Here is a 19,496-nt window from a genome sequence, read left to right on the forward strand (position 1 = left end):
AATTATATTTTATAATAAATGCTGCCATTCATGATATGATATGATAAAAATGATAATAAATTTCTGTTACGGTAAAAGAAGGTAATCTTCTATGGCGTTTTTAGGACTTAACTATGAAATAAGTTTATTAAGAAGTCCGCTTGCTTTCAACATAAGAAGGATTTCACATCCTCTTATTTCTCACTTCTAATAAGACTTTCTCTATATAATCCTTTTCGCGAAATCCATCAGCAAGCTTTTTTCTTGTTATTTTACTTCTGTACTTATTCCCTTGAAGGTAGGATTGATTTGGTAATACCAGAGAAGAACATTAAGCCGTTAGCTTAAAAGTTCTAAGATCTAACTTCTGGAAAGATTAAGCTTTTGATTTTTGCAGCTGATAACAAAAAATATGTAGTAAGCTGTAGAAGTGTGTAGAATTTGTTAATAGTAAAAGTGTTGTATGTAATAAGAACTAATATTCTCATATTAAATGTATATCTTCATTCAATGATTCAAAATACAAATATTTTTCTGAAATTCAAGATTGAATTTCTTTTCTCTTATGCCTTTTTTTTATATTGTCATTCAAATTTATTTGAAACATTTAATTTTTTAAGATGTAATAAAAGAATTGTAAGTGTTTTTATCCCCAACATTTCGTGTCCCTCATTGTTCACTGTGTAATAAAATTTGAAAGGGTTGCCCAAATGAAAAATGGACAAATTGAAGGAAAAGAATGCCTTTATTGGAAATCAAAAGAAGTTACCATGGACGTTGAAACGCAAGTCCCATCGTTTAGGTTGCGGGTCAATGCCTGAAGTCCTGCACTGCTTCCTTCACTTTGTCGTCCGAATGGAAACGTATCTCCTGTAATGCTCTCTTAAGTGCATAAAATTGTGGAAGTCACAAGGTGATAAATTCGGGCTGTACGGCGGGTGTTCCAACACTTTCAAACGGAAGGTTTTAAGGTCGTCTGGGTTTCACGGGAGACTTATGGGCTGGCATTGCTATGGTGAAGGATCTCTTGTTGTATGAAAAGGCCTGGCCTTTTGCTTTTGATTGCTTTCCGTAATTTCGTCAGAGTACTGCAGTATTGTGTTGACTTGATAGTGTTGCCTGGGGGCAGGAAATCAATCAAGAGTGGTCCACGGCAATCGATGAATCAAAAACCGTACTACTGTGCGCTCTTCCTATCTGGAAGCATCCATACTTTACTTTCGACCAGTTTCCTCTAATACGAACAGTTTTCACTGCTGAATGCCGTATGCAGTGCACAGCTTCTACCCCCTTTATATCCTTGTTCGGTAGTGCTGCTATAGCTGCAGTCATTCTGGTGCAATCGCAAGTGACCACTTTTCATTTGGGCAACCCTCATACAATTATGATTAAGTGCAATATAAAGAAGGCACAGCAATTTTTTTCAGTTCGAAATATTTTTCTTTAACTGATATAAACAGAATATTAGCAAGATTTTCTTTTGAGTAGATATTTTAATTACGGATATTCTTTTTAAAATTTCTTTTTATTTCGTTTAAAATTATATGTTGTTATGCGAGATGTTCGCTGTGTTAAAGAGAACATAATGTTTAAACAAATATAAATGTTTATCATTGAGCAGTGGAGCTCTTAATATACCATGTTTTTCCTCATGTAGTTAAATTTTATATTCTGCATGCAGTATGTTTACAATGCGCACAATTCATCTAATAGCAGGATACTGTAAATCTAAACAAATGCATAAATCATTCTTCAACTTTCAATATTGAGTGATTATGAGCTGCAAATACTGAATTTGCCATGACTATAAAAACCGAATGTTGCATATAAAACAAATACAAGAATGAATATATAGAATAAAGAATAAAACTCACAGAAAATTCGTGTTTTCATCAAAGCTCAGATCAATAACTTACAGTGACACATTGGACAACAAATAATGAATGCTATATTCATCAAAACAAAATGCTACATATAAAGTTAGTAAATTCGTGAATTCACAAATTAAAAATTAGCATTCTAAATATGTTAATGAATATATAAAAAATAAGTTTGAGCTTTGATCAAACGCAGAAAATCCGCGTTTTGACCAAAGCTCAACTAACACAGTTGGACAGAAAATAATGAATACTATGTTCATAATAACGGAATACTGCATATAAAGTTAGGGAATTCACGAATTTGCATATTAAAGGTTAGCATTCGCAGAAAATTTCTCTAAACATCCTTGTGGCCTTCTTTTTGCAAAAGTATCATCTTGTTATGACTTAGCTCTTTCTGGTTTTATTGTTTCTTTGTTAAAAGTTTTAAGAGGAGATAAAGCTTCAAGTTAGAATAAATATAGTTCGTTAAATGATATTTACAGATTCTATGGGAACTCCTGTTATAAAAATGTGATTATTTATGGAAAGATTTAAAAATTTTCGAAGAACCTGATGTCGTAAACCAGTCATATTGGCTGGATAAACGATATTTCAATCTACCTGTTTAATCTTTGTTTGTATGATAAAGGAATCAAAGAAGATATGTGACACGATGGTATTAAGTCTAGAAGTTTTAAAAGACTCCATGTTTTTTATTTATTTTTTTGTCATGTCTATAATGCCAAAGAAAAAAAAAATTGTTGCGTCTTTGAGCAAATCCATGCCTCCCCCCCCCCAAAAAAAGCAGCCCGTTGTTAGCAGTAATAGAAACAAACGTGAAAAAAAAATCTTACGCGAAGTTTTCAAATTTCTGACAAGAAAAATGCTAGATGCATTTCCAAAAAAAATTCTTGCAGATCTCAAGTAAGCAAACTGCTAAATGGATTTCCGGAAAAGAAGTTTTCAGAATTTAGCTAAGCAAATTGCTAGATGGATTTCCAAAAAAGAGGTTGTCAAATCTCCGATGAGCAAACTGTTAGATGTATTTCCAGAAAAAAATATTCTGAATTCTGGTAAGCAAATTAATAAATGTATTTCCAGAAAAAAAGCTTTCATATCTCAGGTAAGCCAACTCCTAGATGGAATTCCAGAAAAGAAGTTTTCAAATATCTAATGAGCAAACTGCTAGATGGATTTCCAGAAAAAATAGTTCTCAGATCTCCGATAAGCAAATTGTAAAGCCGATTTCTTTTTTAAAAAAAGTTTTCAGAATTTTGGGAAGTAAATTGCTAGATGTATTTCCAAAATAAAAATTTCTGTGTATTCATGACCTGGAAGCATAGAAGAACTGGACCATATGTCAGTTCTTCATGTATGAACAATTCAATTGCCAACAAGATTGTGCCAGGTAGACGCAATGTATCGCAAAAGTAGACTTTTTAAGCTTTCATTCGCTTTCTCATTTGGATGGATAGATCAGGCAGTTGCATAAAAATGAATGTTTAATATTGATTCACGATGTTTTGTTAAACTCTGCCTTGCTTGCATGTCTAGGAAGTACTAAGCTATATTTCCAAAAAATATATTTTTAACATATTTATCATTAATATATTTTTGTTGAATGCCTTACAGTGTTGTGTTTCTGGTGTTATGCTGAATAATTATCCTAATGTTTGTGGAAAATATATCAATTTCTCTCTGATCCAACGTTTTTTTGTATTAGTCGAAAACTCTTCATATATCCTACAGAAATCATATAATAAAGATACATAAAACATTTCAGTGTAAAAGCTTCAATGTGAAATTGCTATCTGCTTGCTAACTCGTGCTAATATTTTTTCATGACATTTTTTCCTTCATATTCAATTTAAACTGCAATAGAAAACCAGAAATTGTTCATTAAAATTATATCATAAAATTAGATCAATATGATATGTACTGTAAATAAGACAAACGATTTATTTTTTAAAGTAAATAATGTGCCCACAAAACTATTTTCTTGAGGGGTTTTCTTAAAATGCGACGTCATTTTTTATTATCATTTTGTTTTGCCCTTGATAAAAAATGTTTAAGATATTCAAGCTTGATGTAGTATAAATGTATTATTGACGTTTTTCTCTGCATTTTGTAATCTTGTTGTTAAAGAAAATAAAATGTTTATAAAATGTGTCAAATAATTTTATTGCGTAAAGACTATTTTTTTTTCAGTCCATTTATCTTTCTTAAACGCTTAACACTTTTATATCAAGGTATTGTACAATATAATGCTATGCAGTTTTTTTATTATTATTATTATTGTACGGTAATTCATTTGAAACAATTGCCGAGATATTAATAACATTAATTTAGTTTTGCCAATAAATTTTAAAATGATTCATTTTTTTTAAAGCCGAAAGTTTTAATTGCCACAAAATTTCTAGATATGAACAAAAAAAATGTTTAATAAAGCAATCTAAAGTAAATATATTAGTTTTCGAACTAAAGTTTTAAGTAACTAATAGCAACAGTTTAAAGTAACTTTAATTACGTTTAAGGAACATCAATTCGTTTAAATAAAGATTTCGATTTCTTTATTTAATACTGGTCGCTTAAGGCGATCAACTGGCTCGCCAAGAATATTGGTTATATTTGAATTCAGATAAATCGTTTATAAGTTCATATTCATGGTTCCGCCAAATTGTCTGATATTAAAGGCACGCTATTTTGTCTTAGTTAAGTTCCGTTTATCGTGTACATGAACCTTTCTGATGGAGACAGTCCAATAACATCAAACCGCTATTAAATTCGTAAATAACCGGTCCATCTATTTTCTAAGTATAAGGGTATAAAAAATGTAACCTCAAATTTTATGTGCCTCATAAACTACATCGATATTAAACAGAAAACCTTGTTCATTAACTTTCAAGAATGAAAAAAAACTATGCAATCAGATAGTTGATGAAAAATTGGAAAAGGTTTGAAATTCAAGGCAGAAATGTAATCTATTGTTAGAAATCATGCAAAATAAATAAATAAAAATAAAAAATATTTTTAAAGTTGTCAAATATTAGCAAAAGTTTTCCCGACTATTAAAATAATATCATGAAAAAGGCATTTTTTAAAATTTTGGAAACGGTGCAAAATTTACTTTTTTACGATAATATTTTAAGAATTTATCGCGAGAAAACACCAAAATTCAGCTTAATTTTTTAATTATTTAAAATTCTAATAAAAATTTCAAAAAAAAATCTTTTCAAACTGCGCATTCTCGACCCCCAAGACATTCATATGCTAAATTTGGTAGCTTTGTATGAAATAGTCTGGCCTGAGAGCAACAACACAAACACACATTCATCTTTATTATTAGTATAGAAAAAAAATAACTAACTTTGAATAAGTTATTTCATATTAAATTATAATTCTTAAAAAACTGAAATAATAAAACTGAATAACTTTTTCACTATTTCTAGTCCTTGTTTTCATTGCTGAATTCATAATTGAAACGTTAAACATATTTTACGTCCTAGACATCCAATATTTCAAACAAAATCAGTAGAAACAGTATTTTTGAAAAAAGTACTCAATCAAAATAATCCCAAGTAGCACACAACATCATTCAATATCGTAAAATTTAAGAAAATAATCTTATATATTATTAATAATTTATGATTTATAATATTTAAATTGTAACATTTATAATATTTAAATTGTAACATTTATAATATTTAAATTGTAACATTTATAATATTTAAATTGTAACATTTATAATAACGTATAATAACTATATATTTCTCTATATGGAAAAGTGTGTGTATGTGTGTGTGTGTGTGTGTGTGTGTGTGTGTGTGTGTGTGTGTGTGTATGTGTGTGTGTGTGTGTGTGTGTGTGTGTGTGTGTGTGTGTGTGTGTGTGTGTGTGTGTGTGTGTGTGTGTGTGTGTGTGTGATACTTAACCGGCTAAATGCTGAAATTATTTATTAAAGTCCCTCAAGTCCCCCTCTTTTAAAATCTAGCTATAATGCATATTTTTAGTCGATAGAAAATTGCATATCGACCGCTTCAAAGTGACGCTGACGCTTTGGATTTATGTGTATAAGCACAATGCAAATTATTGGTTAAATAACTCCATTATGAAATCGAAAGAAATTTGGCACACCAGTTCCTTAGCACTTATAATAATCGACATTAAAACGTTTCTACATTTATCAAAAGGGAGAAAAATAAGGTTAAAAAAAATTTATGATTTTTTTTTTTTTGCCATATCTTTGAAACAAATCCTTACATAACAACTATTTTTATTTCATTTTACAATTTTATTTTTCAGTGGCTTAAATTTTATTTCTCTACATTATATTTTATTTTGAATAATTTTTTTAATTACATGAAACAAAATGTGAAATAATTTCAAAGCTGCATTTAATTTCAAATAAAATTTTATTTTTATTTGAAAATAAATGCACCCTTTATTGCAATCTTAAACATATTCAACTGTTTAATAATATTGTAGAGGATCGGAAACAACAAAATCGAAAAACTCTTTTTTAATTATGAACTGTTTGATTGTACAGTTTTTATTTTCCAATTTTTCATTATTAACTGTAATATTATTTCTACTTAAATATCAGATTAACACCAGGTTTTTCAGTTATTAGACGGAAAGTAGGCAGCACATGCGTAGAAAAGCTGAAAAATGTGCGGTTGATGGGCAACTACAAGTCCCAACTGGACAACTACAAGTCGCTGTATTTTTTTTTTTTTTTTTTTTTTCTTATTTCGCATGCATTTGTAGAATTTGGCGGATTTTTTGGCTTAAAAAAATTGATCACTTATCATAGATTAATTCCTACATTTTTTGCTCTTTCTGATGTGAGGTTATGTTCTTTTTTCATTTTATTTGCCACTTTTTTTTCTAAAGTTTTCCAAATTTAAGTATATTAACCTTTTTCTTTATTTTACCATGTTTCTTTGGGATAAATATCCATTATTTTAATTCGATACGCAATGAAAAGGAAAAATTCAGGGTCGCCAAGACGGCAATTTATAGCCAATGAATGGAATGCTTCAATTTATGTTATAAAATAGTGGCAAACCTAAATCAGTCCCTTTCTGCGCATGCGCTGTCTACTTGCCGTCTTATAACTGGCCGAGTATAACCAGGCATTAATGTAAGTGTGAAGCAGAATGTTTTTCACTTTCTGCCGCTTCGTTTGTACTTTATTCTGATTCCGCGTAGCGTTCTTATAAGCTTAATGTTCTTCGGAGTTGATTAAACCAAATATTTCTGTAATTAAAACGATGGAAAAGCAATTTTCTTTTACAAGTTAATTCTTCATTAAGAACTGCATTTTAATATACTTTAGTATTGAGATATGTACTTAATATTAAATATGGAGATCATAAATATCAAACTCCATAGTGGTGGCTTTCAAGTGAATTTCGAACAAGTAATCTCTTGAAAAATATATCCATGCGAATTGTTCGTATACGTCGTCGTTTAATAAATCACTCAATTCAAATCACTCAATGCACTTTTTCCAGACATGAATGAAACTGAAGTGAGTAACATTAACTGCTAGATCGTGAATGTGGGAGTTAAGCCACCGCCATTCTGGAAAACAAACCCGGCACTATGGTTTCTCAGATTAGAGAGGCAGTTTTTCTAAGCAAAAATTAAATTACTTGCGAGTCCACTAAATTTAACCATGTCGTTGCAGCAATTGATGCTGATGTTTTAACTTCGGTAAATGAAATTATCGTCAATCCCTCTAATGATAAATAAATCGCATGCCTTTGGCCATTCCTTCATCTAAATAAATTTTTCTGTTTGATACAGGAGCTGTCATATCTGCGATCCCAGTCAATTCTTACAAACAGCCTGTCGTGAATGAGGATCTAGTTTTTTACGTCACAAATAGCACAAAAAAAATCAACGTTTGGTACTCAATGTCTGACTCTCAATCTAAATTAGTGCAGAACCTTCACTTGGTCCTTCATAATCGCCAAAGTTAGCCAACCTATCATAGACATCGATTTCTTGAAAAAATTTAATTTAATAGTTGATGCCAAAAATAATAATTGATGATGAGACTATGATTTCGTCACAAGGGAATATATTCCTAAAAGTAGCAGTATTGTAAGTGTTCTTATTGGCCCTTCCAGGGTCAATAAAATTGTGTCTGAATTTCCAGACCTCACTAACCCTTCGCATATTTCCAATGAGAAAACACAAAGATTCTTCACTATATTGAGATAAAAAAAAAAGCCACCGTTACTTTCTAAACCACGTCTCCTTCCCCCCAGAACTTCTCGGACTGCTCGGCAGGAATTTGATTTATAATGGCGTATTGTTTGGCCTTCAAAAATTGTATGGGCAAGTTCAGTTCATATGGCTAAGAAAGCAAACGTCTGATTTCGTCCCTGCGGTGATTATCGTCTCATTGGAATATTTGCGTTAGATATCAGTACTCATTGCCCCTTCTTAACCCCTTAAATCCTAAAATAGAGTCCGCCGTTATGAAAGCTGTAAATCGGCGCATGCATCAGATTATAACCGCATTATATTTTTTCTGTCGTCATGATTGAAAATCCTTCTCATATTGTTCCTGACCTCCCTTCATGTTCTTCTTAATTAATTGACAGTAATTTCTGTGTGCATGTGTGCTTCTCTTAATGCTTAACGTAAATGCTTTTGATGTTTAGCAATATTCGGTTTTTGGTCACAATCACAGCATGCTGTAAGATGATGTACGTGCAATAACCAACATTAATCGGATAATTTTACCCATTAGTTTCTTTGTAATACTTACATTCATTTCTATAATTTCAACCCATATGAAATGTCGAAAAGAGCGACGGAGTGAATTCCATGATGATAGTCGTATAATGTTCAGAGAACTCGTCCCCGCACCTCATGTGTAAATAAATATCCATTTATGGTTACTTGAGAGAAGAATTCGGAAAAAATCGGTAATGGAATTGTTCTTGTCACAACCATGTGACAGCGAAAACAGTTGATCGAAGTTTCTCAAATACACTATTATAATGTCCTATACCGTTTTTAAAATGCCATTATCTTTGAGAGGATTTTATCACAACAAATATTTAAGTACATATCCTATCAGCATAAGATATTGTACGATATCTTCACGATGTTGTTCTATATTATGAATGTCCGTCAATGCCATAAAGATATTGATACAATGTTGTTGAACATTTTGTGCTAATAGTGTACGTAAAAACGATTTAAAAAATATAATGGAGCCTCTTCAGATTTAAAAAGCATCATTGCTGGAATGAAAATTTTTCGAAACTATTTTATAAATTCAGTGACTTTTTTGGAAAGCATTCGATATGGAAAATTAGAATTAATATGTTTGATGAAAGTCAAGTGTAAAGAAAGTTACTACTTATAAGCATTAAAAACAATCAGAAATTTCTCTTGATCCAACAGTAATGGATCAAGGGATAAGAGTAGTAAAGATTTCCTTTACTATTCGTATTTCTGGTTTCAGTAATATTTATTGTTACTAAAAATTTGGCTAATGATATGTTTGCTCTTCCTTACTAAATAAAACTACCTTGGTAACATCACAATATTGTATTATATTTGGGAAATATTAAACAACATTTTGAATATCGAGGAATACTGAATATAGTAAAAATAATATCGTACAATATGTAACTGAATTCAAGAGACACTGAAATATTTAAAAGTATTGATACAGTAAAGCCTTGATCCAAAAATATTGCTCACTGCTTATTAATTAATTTAATTTCGGATTTTACTCCAAAGTAATAACCAGAATAATTTTTCATTAAAAGACGAAAAATATGCAGTGTTATATTATGTTATTAAAATGACATTGAAAATTTTACATTGAATATTGTTAAATATTTTGAAAGTTATATTGTAAATTCTATTTATCTGTGTTGAGTGATGATGCTATGGTGAATTATGTATTTAATAATACGTTATAAACTATTCTTCATTTTTCATTTAAGGAATCAACAATATGGATGCATTCTTTAATATTTCGTTTTTAATTAATATATTTATTTATAGTAAAGTAAATAATGTCAGAAAATGAAAGGAAAGTTAATAAAGAAAACTAGAATTAAAATTGAAAATAATAAATTACATAGTAAAAAAAAAATTATTTTTAACTTCTTCATTTAATTATTACTAAAAGTAGAGCATGCTGACATTATTGTGCTTAAATGAAGGATCGAAAATTTTTGTAATTATTCTTGAATACTTACAGAAAAATGTATTTTATCTTTTTTCTTCGTATTAAATTTTTAATTTTCATAAACAGTAAAAAAAAAAAAAAAAAAAAATGGTAAATTATGTAAAAGTGTGAAATCAACCCTCCACTTCAGGGGAGCGACTTTTGTGCGTGGTTTAACACGCATTGCCAAATTTACTTTAAATTAAAGTATTAAACATTTTTACTTAATAAAAACTGCCAGCCATTTAAATAACAAAAATATATTTTAATTAGAAATTAAATTAACAAATATATATCATGATACATTGGCCGTAATTCCATCTACCAGCACGAGGCAGAAGTTCTAAGCCATCTGGTGAAGGCAGGAAGTGAGTCACTCCGTATCCGCTGGAGAGCAAAGTTCATCTCCAAAGGTATGATTGACGCTTATCGCCAACTGGCGAAACAAACAGTCATTCATCGCCTGTTTGGCCGCTGCATGACCTTGATTTTCCGATATTCGTATTTGATGATGCACTATTTCACATAGATCATTTTTAATTGCTTGTGAAAGGACTTTGATTCCATATATTCTGTTTACTGCTGATGCCATCTATTGGTAGAATATAGAACTAAAGTAAACATTTGAAAGAAATAACATATATATTTAATTTAAATTTTTCAGAAAATGGTTTACTCCAATAAAGAAATTAAATAAATAGTTTTGAAAAAAAATCAAATTTAGGAAGTAAGCTGAAATAGAAAAATTAATTCAATCACGCGTTACTTAAATTAGTAAATTAAGTATTCATTTCAATTAATAAATTTTATATTTAATACTAATTAATAATATTTAATTAATATTATTTCATTAATAATATGATTGAAATAACAGATATTTAAAAGTAACAATAGCAAAATTATTTGTTATTCAAAAAATCGTGGATTATGCATCTCTAGTCGTACAATATTGCTTTTCCAAATTCATCAGTATTGTGTGCTACTAGCATGCACGACAAGATCAAACAGAAGTTTATGACAAACCAAACCGAAAAATAGAAGGGAGGGGGAGGGGACGCAGAAGTTTATAACTTTAAAGCGAAATCATTTTAGTTTAAGCTATTTTTGTTATTTTTATTTGATTTTTTAAAAAATCGATATTTGTGAATAATTAAAATATGTACGCCATGAAATCTTAAACAGCAGATTTTTTAAAAATTTCGGTGCAGAGCGAAATCATGTAAATTGCAAGAAAAAAGCTGTAAATGAGAATGCATAACATGTCACATCGTCAATTTATTTGAAACAATAACAAAATAGCAGTCATGTAGCTATTTAAAATAGATTTTCAAGTAATGAGAACTATATCGTTAATATAAAGTACGATATAGTAAGAAATAAAAACAATATTTCAAACACAGTGACTTATTTAATACATCACCAAATTACAACTCTCAAACATTTTCTTCGTTACAACGAATAGTTCGAAATCAAAGGTAATAAAGAATTCGTTTCTTACGCTGATATTTTCTAGCGAAATATTTCGCTAAAAACGAATAAAAAAATTGTAAATGGTATTTTACTTGCCAACAAAGTAGTGGCCCTATAGTGTTATATATAGAAACTAATTTTCGGTTATCTTTATTCTCGGAATGCTTTTTTATAAGTGATAACCATTAAAAAAAAAGAAAATTGTCTGAAAAATTGTTATAAAGATATCTTTAACTTTCAAGAAAACAATATAATTTATTCACTGATTTTAAAATATCAGAGTATATATATTTCGTTCATCTGATAGTTAACAACATCCGCAACCCACAGCTGATGTTTATATACTCAAACCCAAACATACATTTGACAATGACGTATGATCATGTTTTGTAGTCCTATCGAAAAAAAAAAAACCCTAAAAAGGAGAATTTTTGAAGTTACTCAGTTTTAAAAGTATTTATTTTTAAATATCGAATAAAAAATTACTTTATTAATTATCACGAAAATAGAATTTAACGGTTTTAGCGACGAGGCTTCTCCATTATGTAGACGACGCTCTGGTCTTTTTCTAAGGTGGTTGCTAAGCAACTATAGATTGAAAATGGCGATGTAATTTGTCACTTTCTGGTGCTGTGAGAAATCCTTTCATATTTCTTATCAATGCATTAAAATCCACTTTTTTTTTCTAAACTTACAACTCTCAAGCATTTTTTTCTTCTAAAATGAATGAAGAATCTTGATTTTGAATACAGACAACTAGAGACGACATCTGTCCTGACTCAAAGAAGGTAAATTGAATGACGCCTTATGGCAAATAAATAGAAGTAATCGTAAATAATTATAATAATGATAAAAACATTATCGAAGCGCTCAAACCTTAGGATATATAGGGATTATATGTAAAAAAGTTTGTATCTTATTTATTGTTATTTTTCATTAAGTTTAACTGCGCTTTCGTAATCTGAAACTGAAAGTAAATCGCAACCGTCTTTGTCTCTGATAATGGTTAGCTATGATTATAAACATAATTTTGAAGAGTATTGCTATTTCAGTTTTTAAATATTAATTGAAATGAATTATGTAAGATAAATGTCATAGTATTTGCGATAATTTGACTGCAAATTTTTTTTAAAAAAAGCATTTCGAAATTTTGTCGGTAGATGGCATTGTAAGTAATTCGAAGCATCATCTCTTGATTTTTAACAAATTATAATTTTTTCTCTTCTACAAAGAAAAATTCTTGAGTTAAGTAGTGATTCTGTCTATAAATCATTGTTTGAGGTTTTTATCTTACTATGGATGGTCGCCAAGTAGTAAAGTTTCTGTTGAAATTCAATTATCAGAAATGAAAATATGGCAAAGTATCAACGATGTATGAAAATGGCTAGCAAAGTACGAATTTGAAAAAAAGTAAGGAATATATTTTGTTTAAATCTTAATAACACAGGTTTACAAAATTGTAACTTTTTGGTTGGAATTTACGAAAAGTTATGTACATTTTTGATATTTGCTATGCCAAATTCTTAATATCTATTTTTCTGCTTTACATAAAGATTTTTATAATTGTGAAATTAAAAATTTCATATATTTTTAAAAACAATCTTGTATAACTATTCACCTTAGATAACCAGTTGGCACATCAGAATGGTTGCTAAAAATTTCAATTAAATATTTTCTGTAATTTTGTCTGAATAGTAATATTTTTAAGCTTCAATTTTTTATAGACATATAAACTCATACTATTTTAGAAGTTTTGCACCATTCTTTTCAATATATTATGCATTTCCCTAATTTTCTGTAAATAACTTTTACATCAGTTATATTACAGGAAAGAGCAGCAGTGTTTAGAAAGGCATGCACTTAAAATATTTTCATGAAATTAATCTATAAGTACAACAGAAATTTTAGAGTATACCTTTAGTGTAACCTACCTCAATGTGGAAAATCTTGTTTGCATTAACAATCTTATTTATCCATTTAAATTGCCCAATAAGTAAAAAATAAGCCAAATCTTCATATCTTGATCATCAATGATGGGGGGAGGGGAGGCAAGGTAAAATATTAGTAATAATGATGAAATGGATTCAATTTAACTTTAAAATGCATTGTATACCTGCATCTTATGCTAGGCCCAAAATGGTTACATTATATTTAATGGATATTTGTGTGATCTGATAATCTCCGAGTAAACCTGGAGGTCTCTTGTAAAATATATTTGAATCAATTTTCAAAAATCATTTTAAGAATAAAAATTATGTATTTAAAAATTGGCATTGTTGAAAAGATAATTTTTATGAATTTGCAGCAATGTAACAAACATTTTATGTCAAAATTAAAAGTCAATTTTCAGTTAATTAAAATTATATTTACTACTCACTTTTGATTGATTGAATTCTAATTAAATATTGCTCTGAAGCACAGATATCAACTTTAACAAGGTCAAACAGACTTTAGAATGTGATCAGACACGTATTCTCTTTATTAATAATAGAGATAGTATGTGTACATCAATTGCATGCAATATACTTGTACTAAGTGCATGCCACTGGGAAACGTCAAATTTATTTATGAAAGAATCTATCAGAGTGCCATCTTCAGTGAGTAATCACTAGATTTTTATTAATTTATAAGTACTATAGAGAATTTTTAAACATTTGTTACTTTAATGAAATTTACTTACAAGGCATTTGAAAAAAGTTAAATAATAAAATCAGATATATATCTAGAAAGAAATTAGAATATAAAGACTAGACAGATTTATTTAAATTTGTCTGCGAAAGAATACTTGTGCCCTTTAAATTTTTATTCTGGATTAACGTCACATTTTAATCATAATGTTATTTACACTCATATTCACTTTAAATTGATTGAGATTTAATTGTTACATGTTAAATCTTAGAAAAATGAAGTTTTATCTTTCAATAATCATCTTCAATATGGATTGATGAACACATCTTTAATTTTTGCTTTTCATTTAAAGTGAAAAAAAAAAACATTAATAAAATACTAAAAGCAATGCCATTTCTTTAACAAACTGTTGTTTTATAAAATCTGGTTTTATGTGCAAGGTGAAAAAAAAAAAAAAAATGTACATTGATGTTCCTATGTTTTGATGAAACATATTCTTTGATCCTGAGTTTTAGAATTTCCATACTTTTATTTTATATTGGCCTTCCAATTCTATTGTTCAACAATGAGATATATCCCAGAGATGGCTACATTATGTATATTATGACACTTGGTGACTTTTGTGGTTGTATCATCCATAAATTACTAAGTAATTTTTATGGCCACTATAATGTGCAAATTCCATTTTTCATTGAGAACTATCCATTCCTTATGCATTATTAGCTTTTAGATCTACCATCTTATTTATATCATAATCATCTTGCATATATATATTATTAGAATTTTAAAATCCCTATAAATATGTCATTCAAATCTTTGATGTTTCATGTTAATGAAGAAAAAAAAGTCTTTATATGATACTTTTAAAATTACTAAATTAGATATCAAATTGAAAACAAGAAAATTATCATTATTCAGTTACATCTTTTCAGTTTTTCTTAAAAGATGTAACTAGATTTTAAAAGATGTAAGATTCTGTACTAGAATCATCTCCATTGAATGAATCAATATTAGTGGTGTAAGATGAATGAACAGTAAGTTAAATATTTCCTTATTAGAACAGTCTACAGATTTAAAAACCTTATAATTACTTCCTTATTATAAGACAGTCTGTGTTTTGTGCTTTGTTGAGATTTCATCACCATCTTGTCTGTATGTTTTTCGATTGAATATTGTAATTCACTAGAGGAATAAAAAAGTGAAGATACAATATCATGAAATTTAGAATATAGATTAACGCAAATTTACATTTTTAACAGTGCTATGATCTTACACAACTGTTCTCCAATTAGAAAAGACTCATGTACACAATGAATAGAACTTATGAAAGATAATTAAAGTAACACAGCTATAATATCTGAAAATGTGGCAGCATCATGGACATGAAGTTGCATCTAAATTATATAACTGAAATATATTGAATAACCTTGGTGAACTAGCTGGTCTTCAAAAGTAATTAGTAGTATGAATATAATCTTTTAATGAAACTTATTTAATAAATTTAAATCTCACCAAATATTTTTTTTTTTACTAAGGTCAGTATTTATTATAATTTTAAGGTCTACACTGTTTACAAAAAAGACAACATCATTCTATTCTATACATGTTGCAACAATTGTTTAATTTTCATTGGTAAAATCGAGATGCTTTTATGTTATTGAATAATTCCAAAAATGAGTAAACCCTCTTACTCATTATTTTAAACTGCATTAAAAACTATCTTCTAAGAGTAAAGATTGTCTCGCATATTTAGGAGATCCAATTTTGTTTTACAAATAATAAGCATTTCTACAGCAAATAAAACTTTTTCTTTTATAACTATTAAAAAATGAGATAAATGAACAACTCTTTTATTTAATATGACTTCATTCCATTAGGATAATTCATATGCTCAGTAAATAAAACATACATAAAGAAGGAAGTAACAAGGTTTCAATATCTTTAAGAAAATCAAGTTAAGCGTAAAAAATGTAATTGAAATTCAATGGAACCAGTAGTCTTAACATGAAAGCTAGTTTGCTAATATATATAATCTGCATACTATCTAGGAAATAGGTACAGTAAGGGCAAAATTTTGAACTATTTTATCAGCATTTTTCATTGTTTTATGTATTGGTACTACTATTCATAACAGTTCTATATTTTGAATATAATTTTCTTTAAGGAGCACATGTATATACTGTTTACAGAATCTTCCCTGATTGCAAAAATTTATTTCGCAAAATCTATTGTATCTAGACATGTTGATTTTTGTAAATATTAGAGATGTTTATAATAAAATAAATTATCTTAATAAATTTCAATAACTTCCTCTTTAATGTTTTAAAAATATCAAGTTGTTTGTCAAGTTGTAAATAAACATAAGATATTTCAAGACACCAGATAGACTGTTGTTCTTTAGCTTTCTAAAGGCATGAAGAATTGATTCATTAGGGAAATTATGACAATTTAGATGACTGGTCAAGGTTGCCACGCCACCTGGAGAATCTGGAAAACACACGGAATTTGAAAATTGTCTAAAAAAAGTAGTAAAGATACTGAAAAATTTGAAAATTTTCATAAAAACCGGGAAATACAGAGAAATCTAAATTTCTTAGTTTTTTTTTCCCAACCAAAAAATTCTTGCCATTTCTAAAGATGGCAAGTATATAAGATTGTAGTCATTGCTTCCAAAAACAAAACAATACCTTATCTTTTTTCTTTGTCTAGAATTTTGCAATGTGCAGTGGTTTGTTGGATTTCTTGAACTGAAGGAATTTTAAATTCTTGACTATTGCTGAGGGAAAAAAATGGCATTGCAAAGACAATTATTTAAAAAGTATAAAATCTTAAGTTTGAATTACAATATCTGGGATAATGTTCTGCCTGCTGAGACTGAATAATCAGCAAAATCTACATTTGTATCATCTATTTTAAGCGTACTGTAATGTCTTGACATCAGGAGGATTGCATCCATAATATCCTAACTCCCTTTCACCAGAAGTTGTATATCTTGGAAGTATAAAACACAATGTGCTTTTTTCCTCATTGAGAATATATTGTTAAAAATAAATTTTAATTTACTACTTACATTTATTGGTTTGTAATACTGTCTATCCTACATTTTTTTTTTTTTTTTGATAAAACAGCTGTGCTATTTATTCAAGACCCCCCCCCCACACACTTTTTTTTTTGGTGAAAGGTTAAAAATGATGCCACTGCTAGTTTATCTCTTCAAGATCCTCAGAAATTTAGAAAGAAATAACTATATTTATACTTATGCTTCAGCAACATGATTTATGATATTGCAATGTTTATATCTATGCCTGATATTACAAATATGAGACAGATGTCCATTACTAGTTTATAATAATTGTAGTCAATCATGTTATACACTGATACACAATTTTAATTTTCATATATATAAACATTTTCTTAAGGAAGAAAAGATCGCAGTTTCAAAACATTAAAATATATTTGAAAATTTTTCTCTCCCAAATTATTTCTTTAATATATTCATATTTAAATAATAAAATATATATATTCATAAAATACATAGACTGAATTTTATCCTGAGGATCTATTAGTAAATAGGTGAATCCCAAACTGGGGTGAAGCTTTTTTGTTTTTATTTTCAGTTTATGTAAATACAAAATCTTTTTTATTTACTTATTATAATAAAGAAAATTCAGAATTAATTCCTATTTTTTAAGTCTTAACATTTTTTGGTGCATGTGTATTAACTGCATGCCACTGACAAACTTTAGGTTTATATGTATGTAATTGAAAAATTACCTATACACTAACATGGTGTCTTTGACTGGCATGTGGTTAATAAACAAGTAACTATTTTTTTTAAATTTTATTTATGCATTATCTATAATTTTTTTTTCTTTCTTTCTTACAGATTCCTGACCAATAAAAAAAAACAGCATCCAATCCCTTATACAATAAATAAATAATGGAAACAAATTTTTTACCATCTCTTTTACATCTTTCTTTAGCAAAAGTTGCTGTAAAAGTAGGCTATGACAAAGAAATACGGACTTTTACAGGAAGATTCAATGAAAGTTGGAAAGTATTTGTGAACAAAAAGATTGTTGCTTTGAAACTTCCAAAAGAATTAGAAGTAAAACTAATAGGTGCTCTACGACCTATAATATTAGAGATTGAAGAATGGATAGACGATCATGATTATCTCGCATATGAAGGCAGTAATCTTATATCATACATTTGTTGGAAATCAGAAGGAACTATTGATAGAAAAAATACTGCAATGAATCTGATTGGAAATAAAAACATAGAAACCAAGAAACGTTTCATCTTTGCATGTAATCATTGTTTAAAAAATGAAATTTGGGATCTATGGAATGCCTTGCCAGAAGATGAGCAAGAAGATTTTCATGACGAAACTTCTACAATTGTGAAATATTGGCTTACATGGGTTAGACAAGGATATGAACCTAATAAGTGTTGGTCAAAAATTTTTCATGATGCTGATACGCTCCCTTATTTTATGGAGAGAATGAAATCTTCAGATGATAGATGGAATTTAATGATTAATATGTTTCCAGAATTTATATTGACCGAGGAATTGAACTTTCGTGAACGTGTTTTATATGACTTAACTGGATGTGGTAGAATAAAATCTATACATCCCTTATGCTTAAACACAAATATCATTCGTTTGTTTCTCTCCCAAATGGACAGAGAGCAACAAATACAATTGTTTAAGCAATCACCTCTTCGTGTACTTGAATGTTATCTTAACTGGCCCTTGCAAAGTTCATTTATGACAGTATTAAGAGGTTTATGGGAGTATCTTTCTGAAGAATATTATCTTTGTTTGTTACAACTCATTCTGTATAAAAAAATTGCATTTGGATTTGAAGATTGTGATTATGTGCAACTTCTGAGAGAAGTGTGGCAAGAAAGTCCTGAGCATTTGAAAGCCTATATAAAGGAAGATGATCTTTATCAACCATTGATGAACACAATTGACTTTGGTGTTAGTTATCCTTATACAAGGCAAAAATTATGGCAAACTGCAATGTATGTTGCATTTAAATGGACATTCAACAAAAATCATTACATGAGTTTTTCTTTAAAACAGATGTTGTTTGCTGCAGGAATAAAGCATGATTTTTCTTCAGAATTCTCATCGAGAAGACCTGCAAATCGATAGACATATTTGTAGTCTACTATTCCACGCCCAAACTAGACTTTTTTTTTTCATATATGTTAGTGCATAATAAGGCCATTATAATGCCATTTTTTTATTTTTTATTTTAAACATTATTCACCATTTTTATTACATTGTATATAACTTATTTAACTAACTGATGCTAATAAAGCTTTAAAATGCATGGATA

General features: G+C 28.7%; 1 protein-coding gene across 3 annotated transcripts; it reads left to right on the forward strand.

The window, feature by feature from the left end:
* Window positions 1–12,053: 12,053 nt before the first annotated feature.
* LOC129969418 (uncharacterized) lies at window positions 12,054–19,496 on the forward strand. Of its 3 annotated transcripts, none has more exons than XM_056083985.1 (2): window positions 12,054–12,305; window positions 18,032–19,496. In XM_056083985.1, the coding sequence occupies exon 2, from the start codon at window positions 18,086–18,088 to the stop codon at window positions 19,307–19,309; it is 1,224 nt and encodes a 407-aa protein (XP_055939960.1). In that variant the 5' UTR covers window positions 12,054–12,305; window positions 18,032–18,085; the 3' UTR covers window positions 19,310–19,496. The 3 variants fall into 3 exon arrangements, with proteins under 3 accessions (XP_055939960.1, XP_055939962.1, XP_055939961.1); XM_056083987.1 differs by lacking the exon at window positions 12,054–12,305 and adding an exon at window positions 12,326–12,685; XM_056083986.1 differs by lacking the exon at window positions 12,054–12,305 and adding an exon at window positions 12,697–12,927.

The sequence above is a fragment of the Argiope bruennichi genome, chromosome 5, assembly GCF_947563725.1.
Source record: "Argiope bruennichi chromosome 5, qqArgBrue1.1, whole genome shotgun sequence".
Lineage (NCBI taxonomy): Eukaryota > Metazoa > Arthropoda > Arachnida > Araneae > Araneidae > Argiope > Argiope bruennichi.

Excerpts from the sequence above, each read along its gene's own strand:
- LOC129969418 (XM_056083985.1), top strand. The coding sequence starts at position 18,086 with ATGGAAACAAATTTTTTACCATCTCTTTTACATCTTTCTTTAGCAAAA.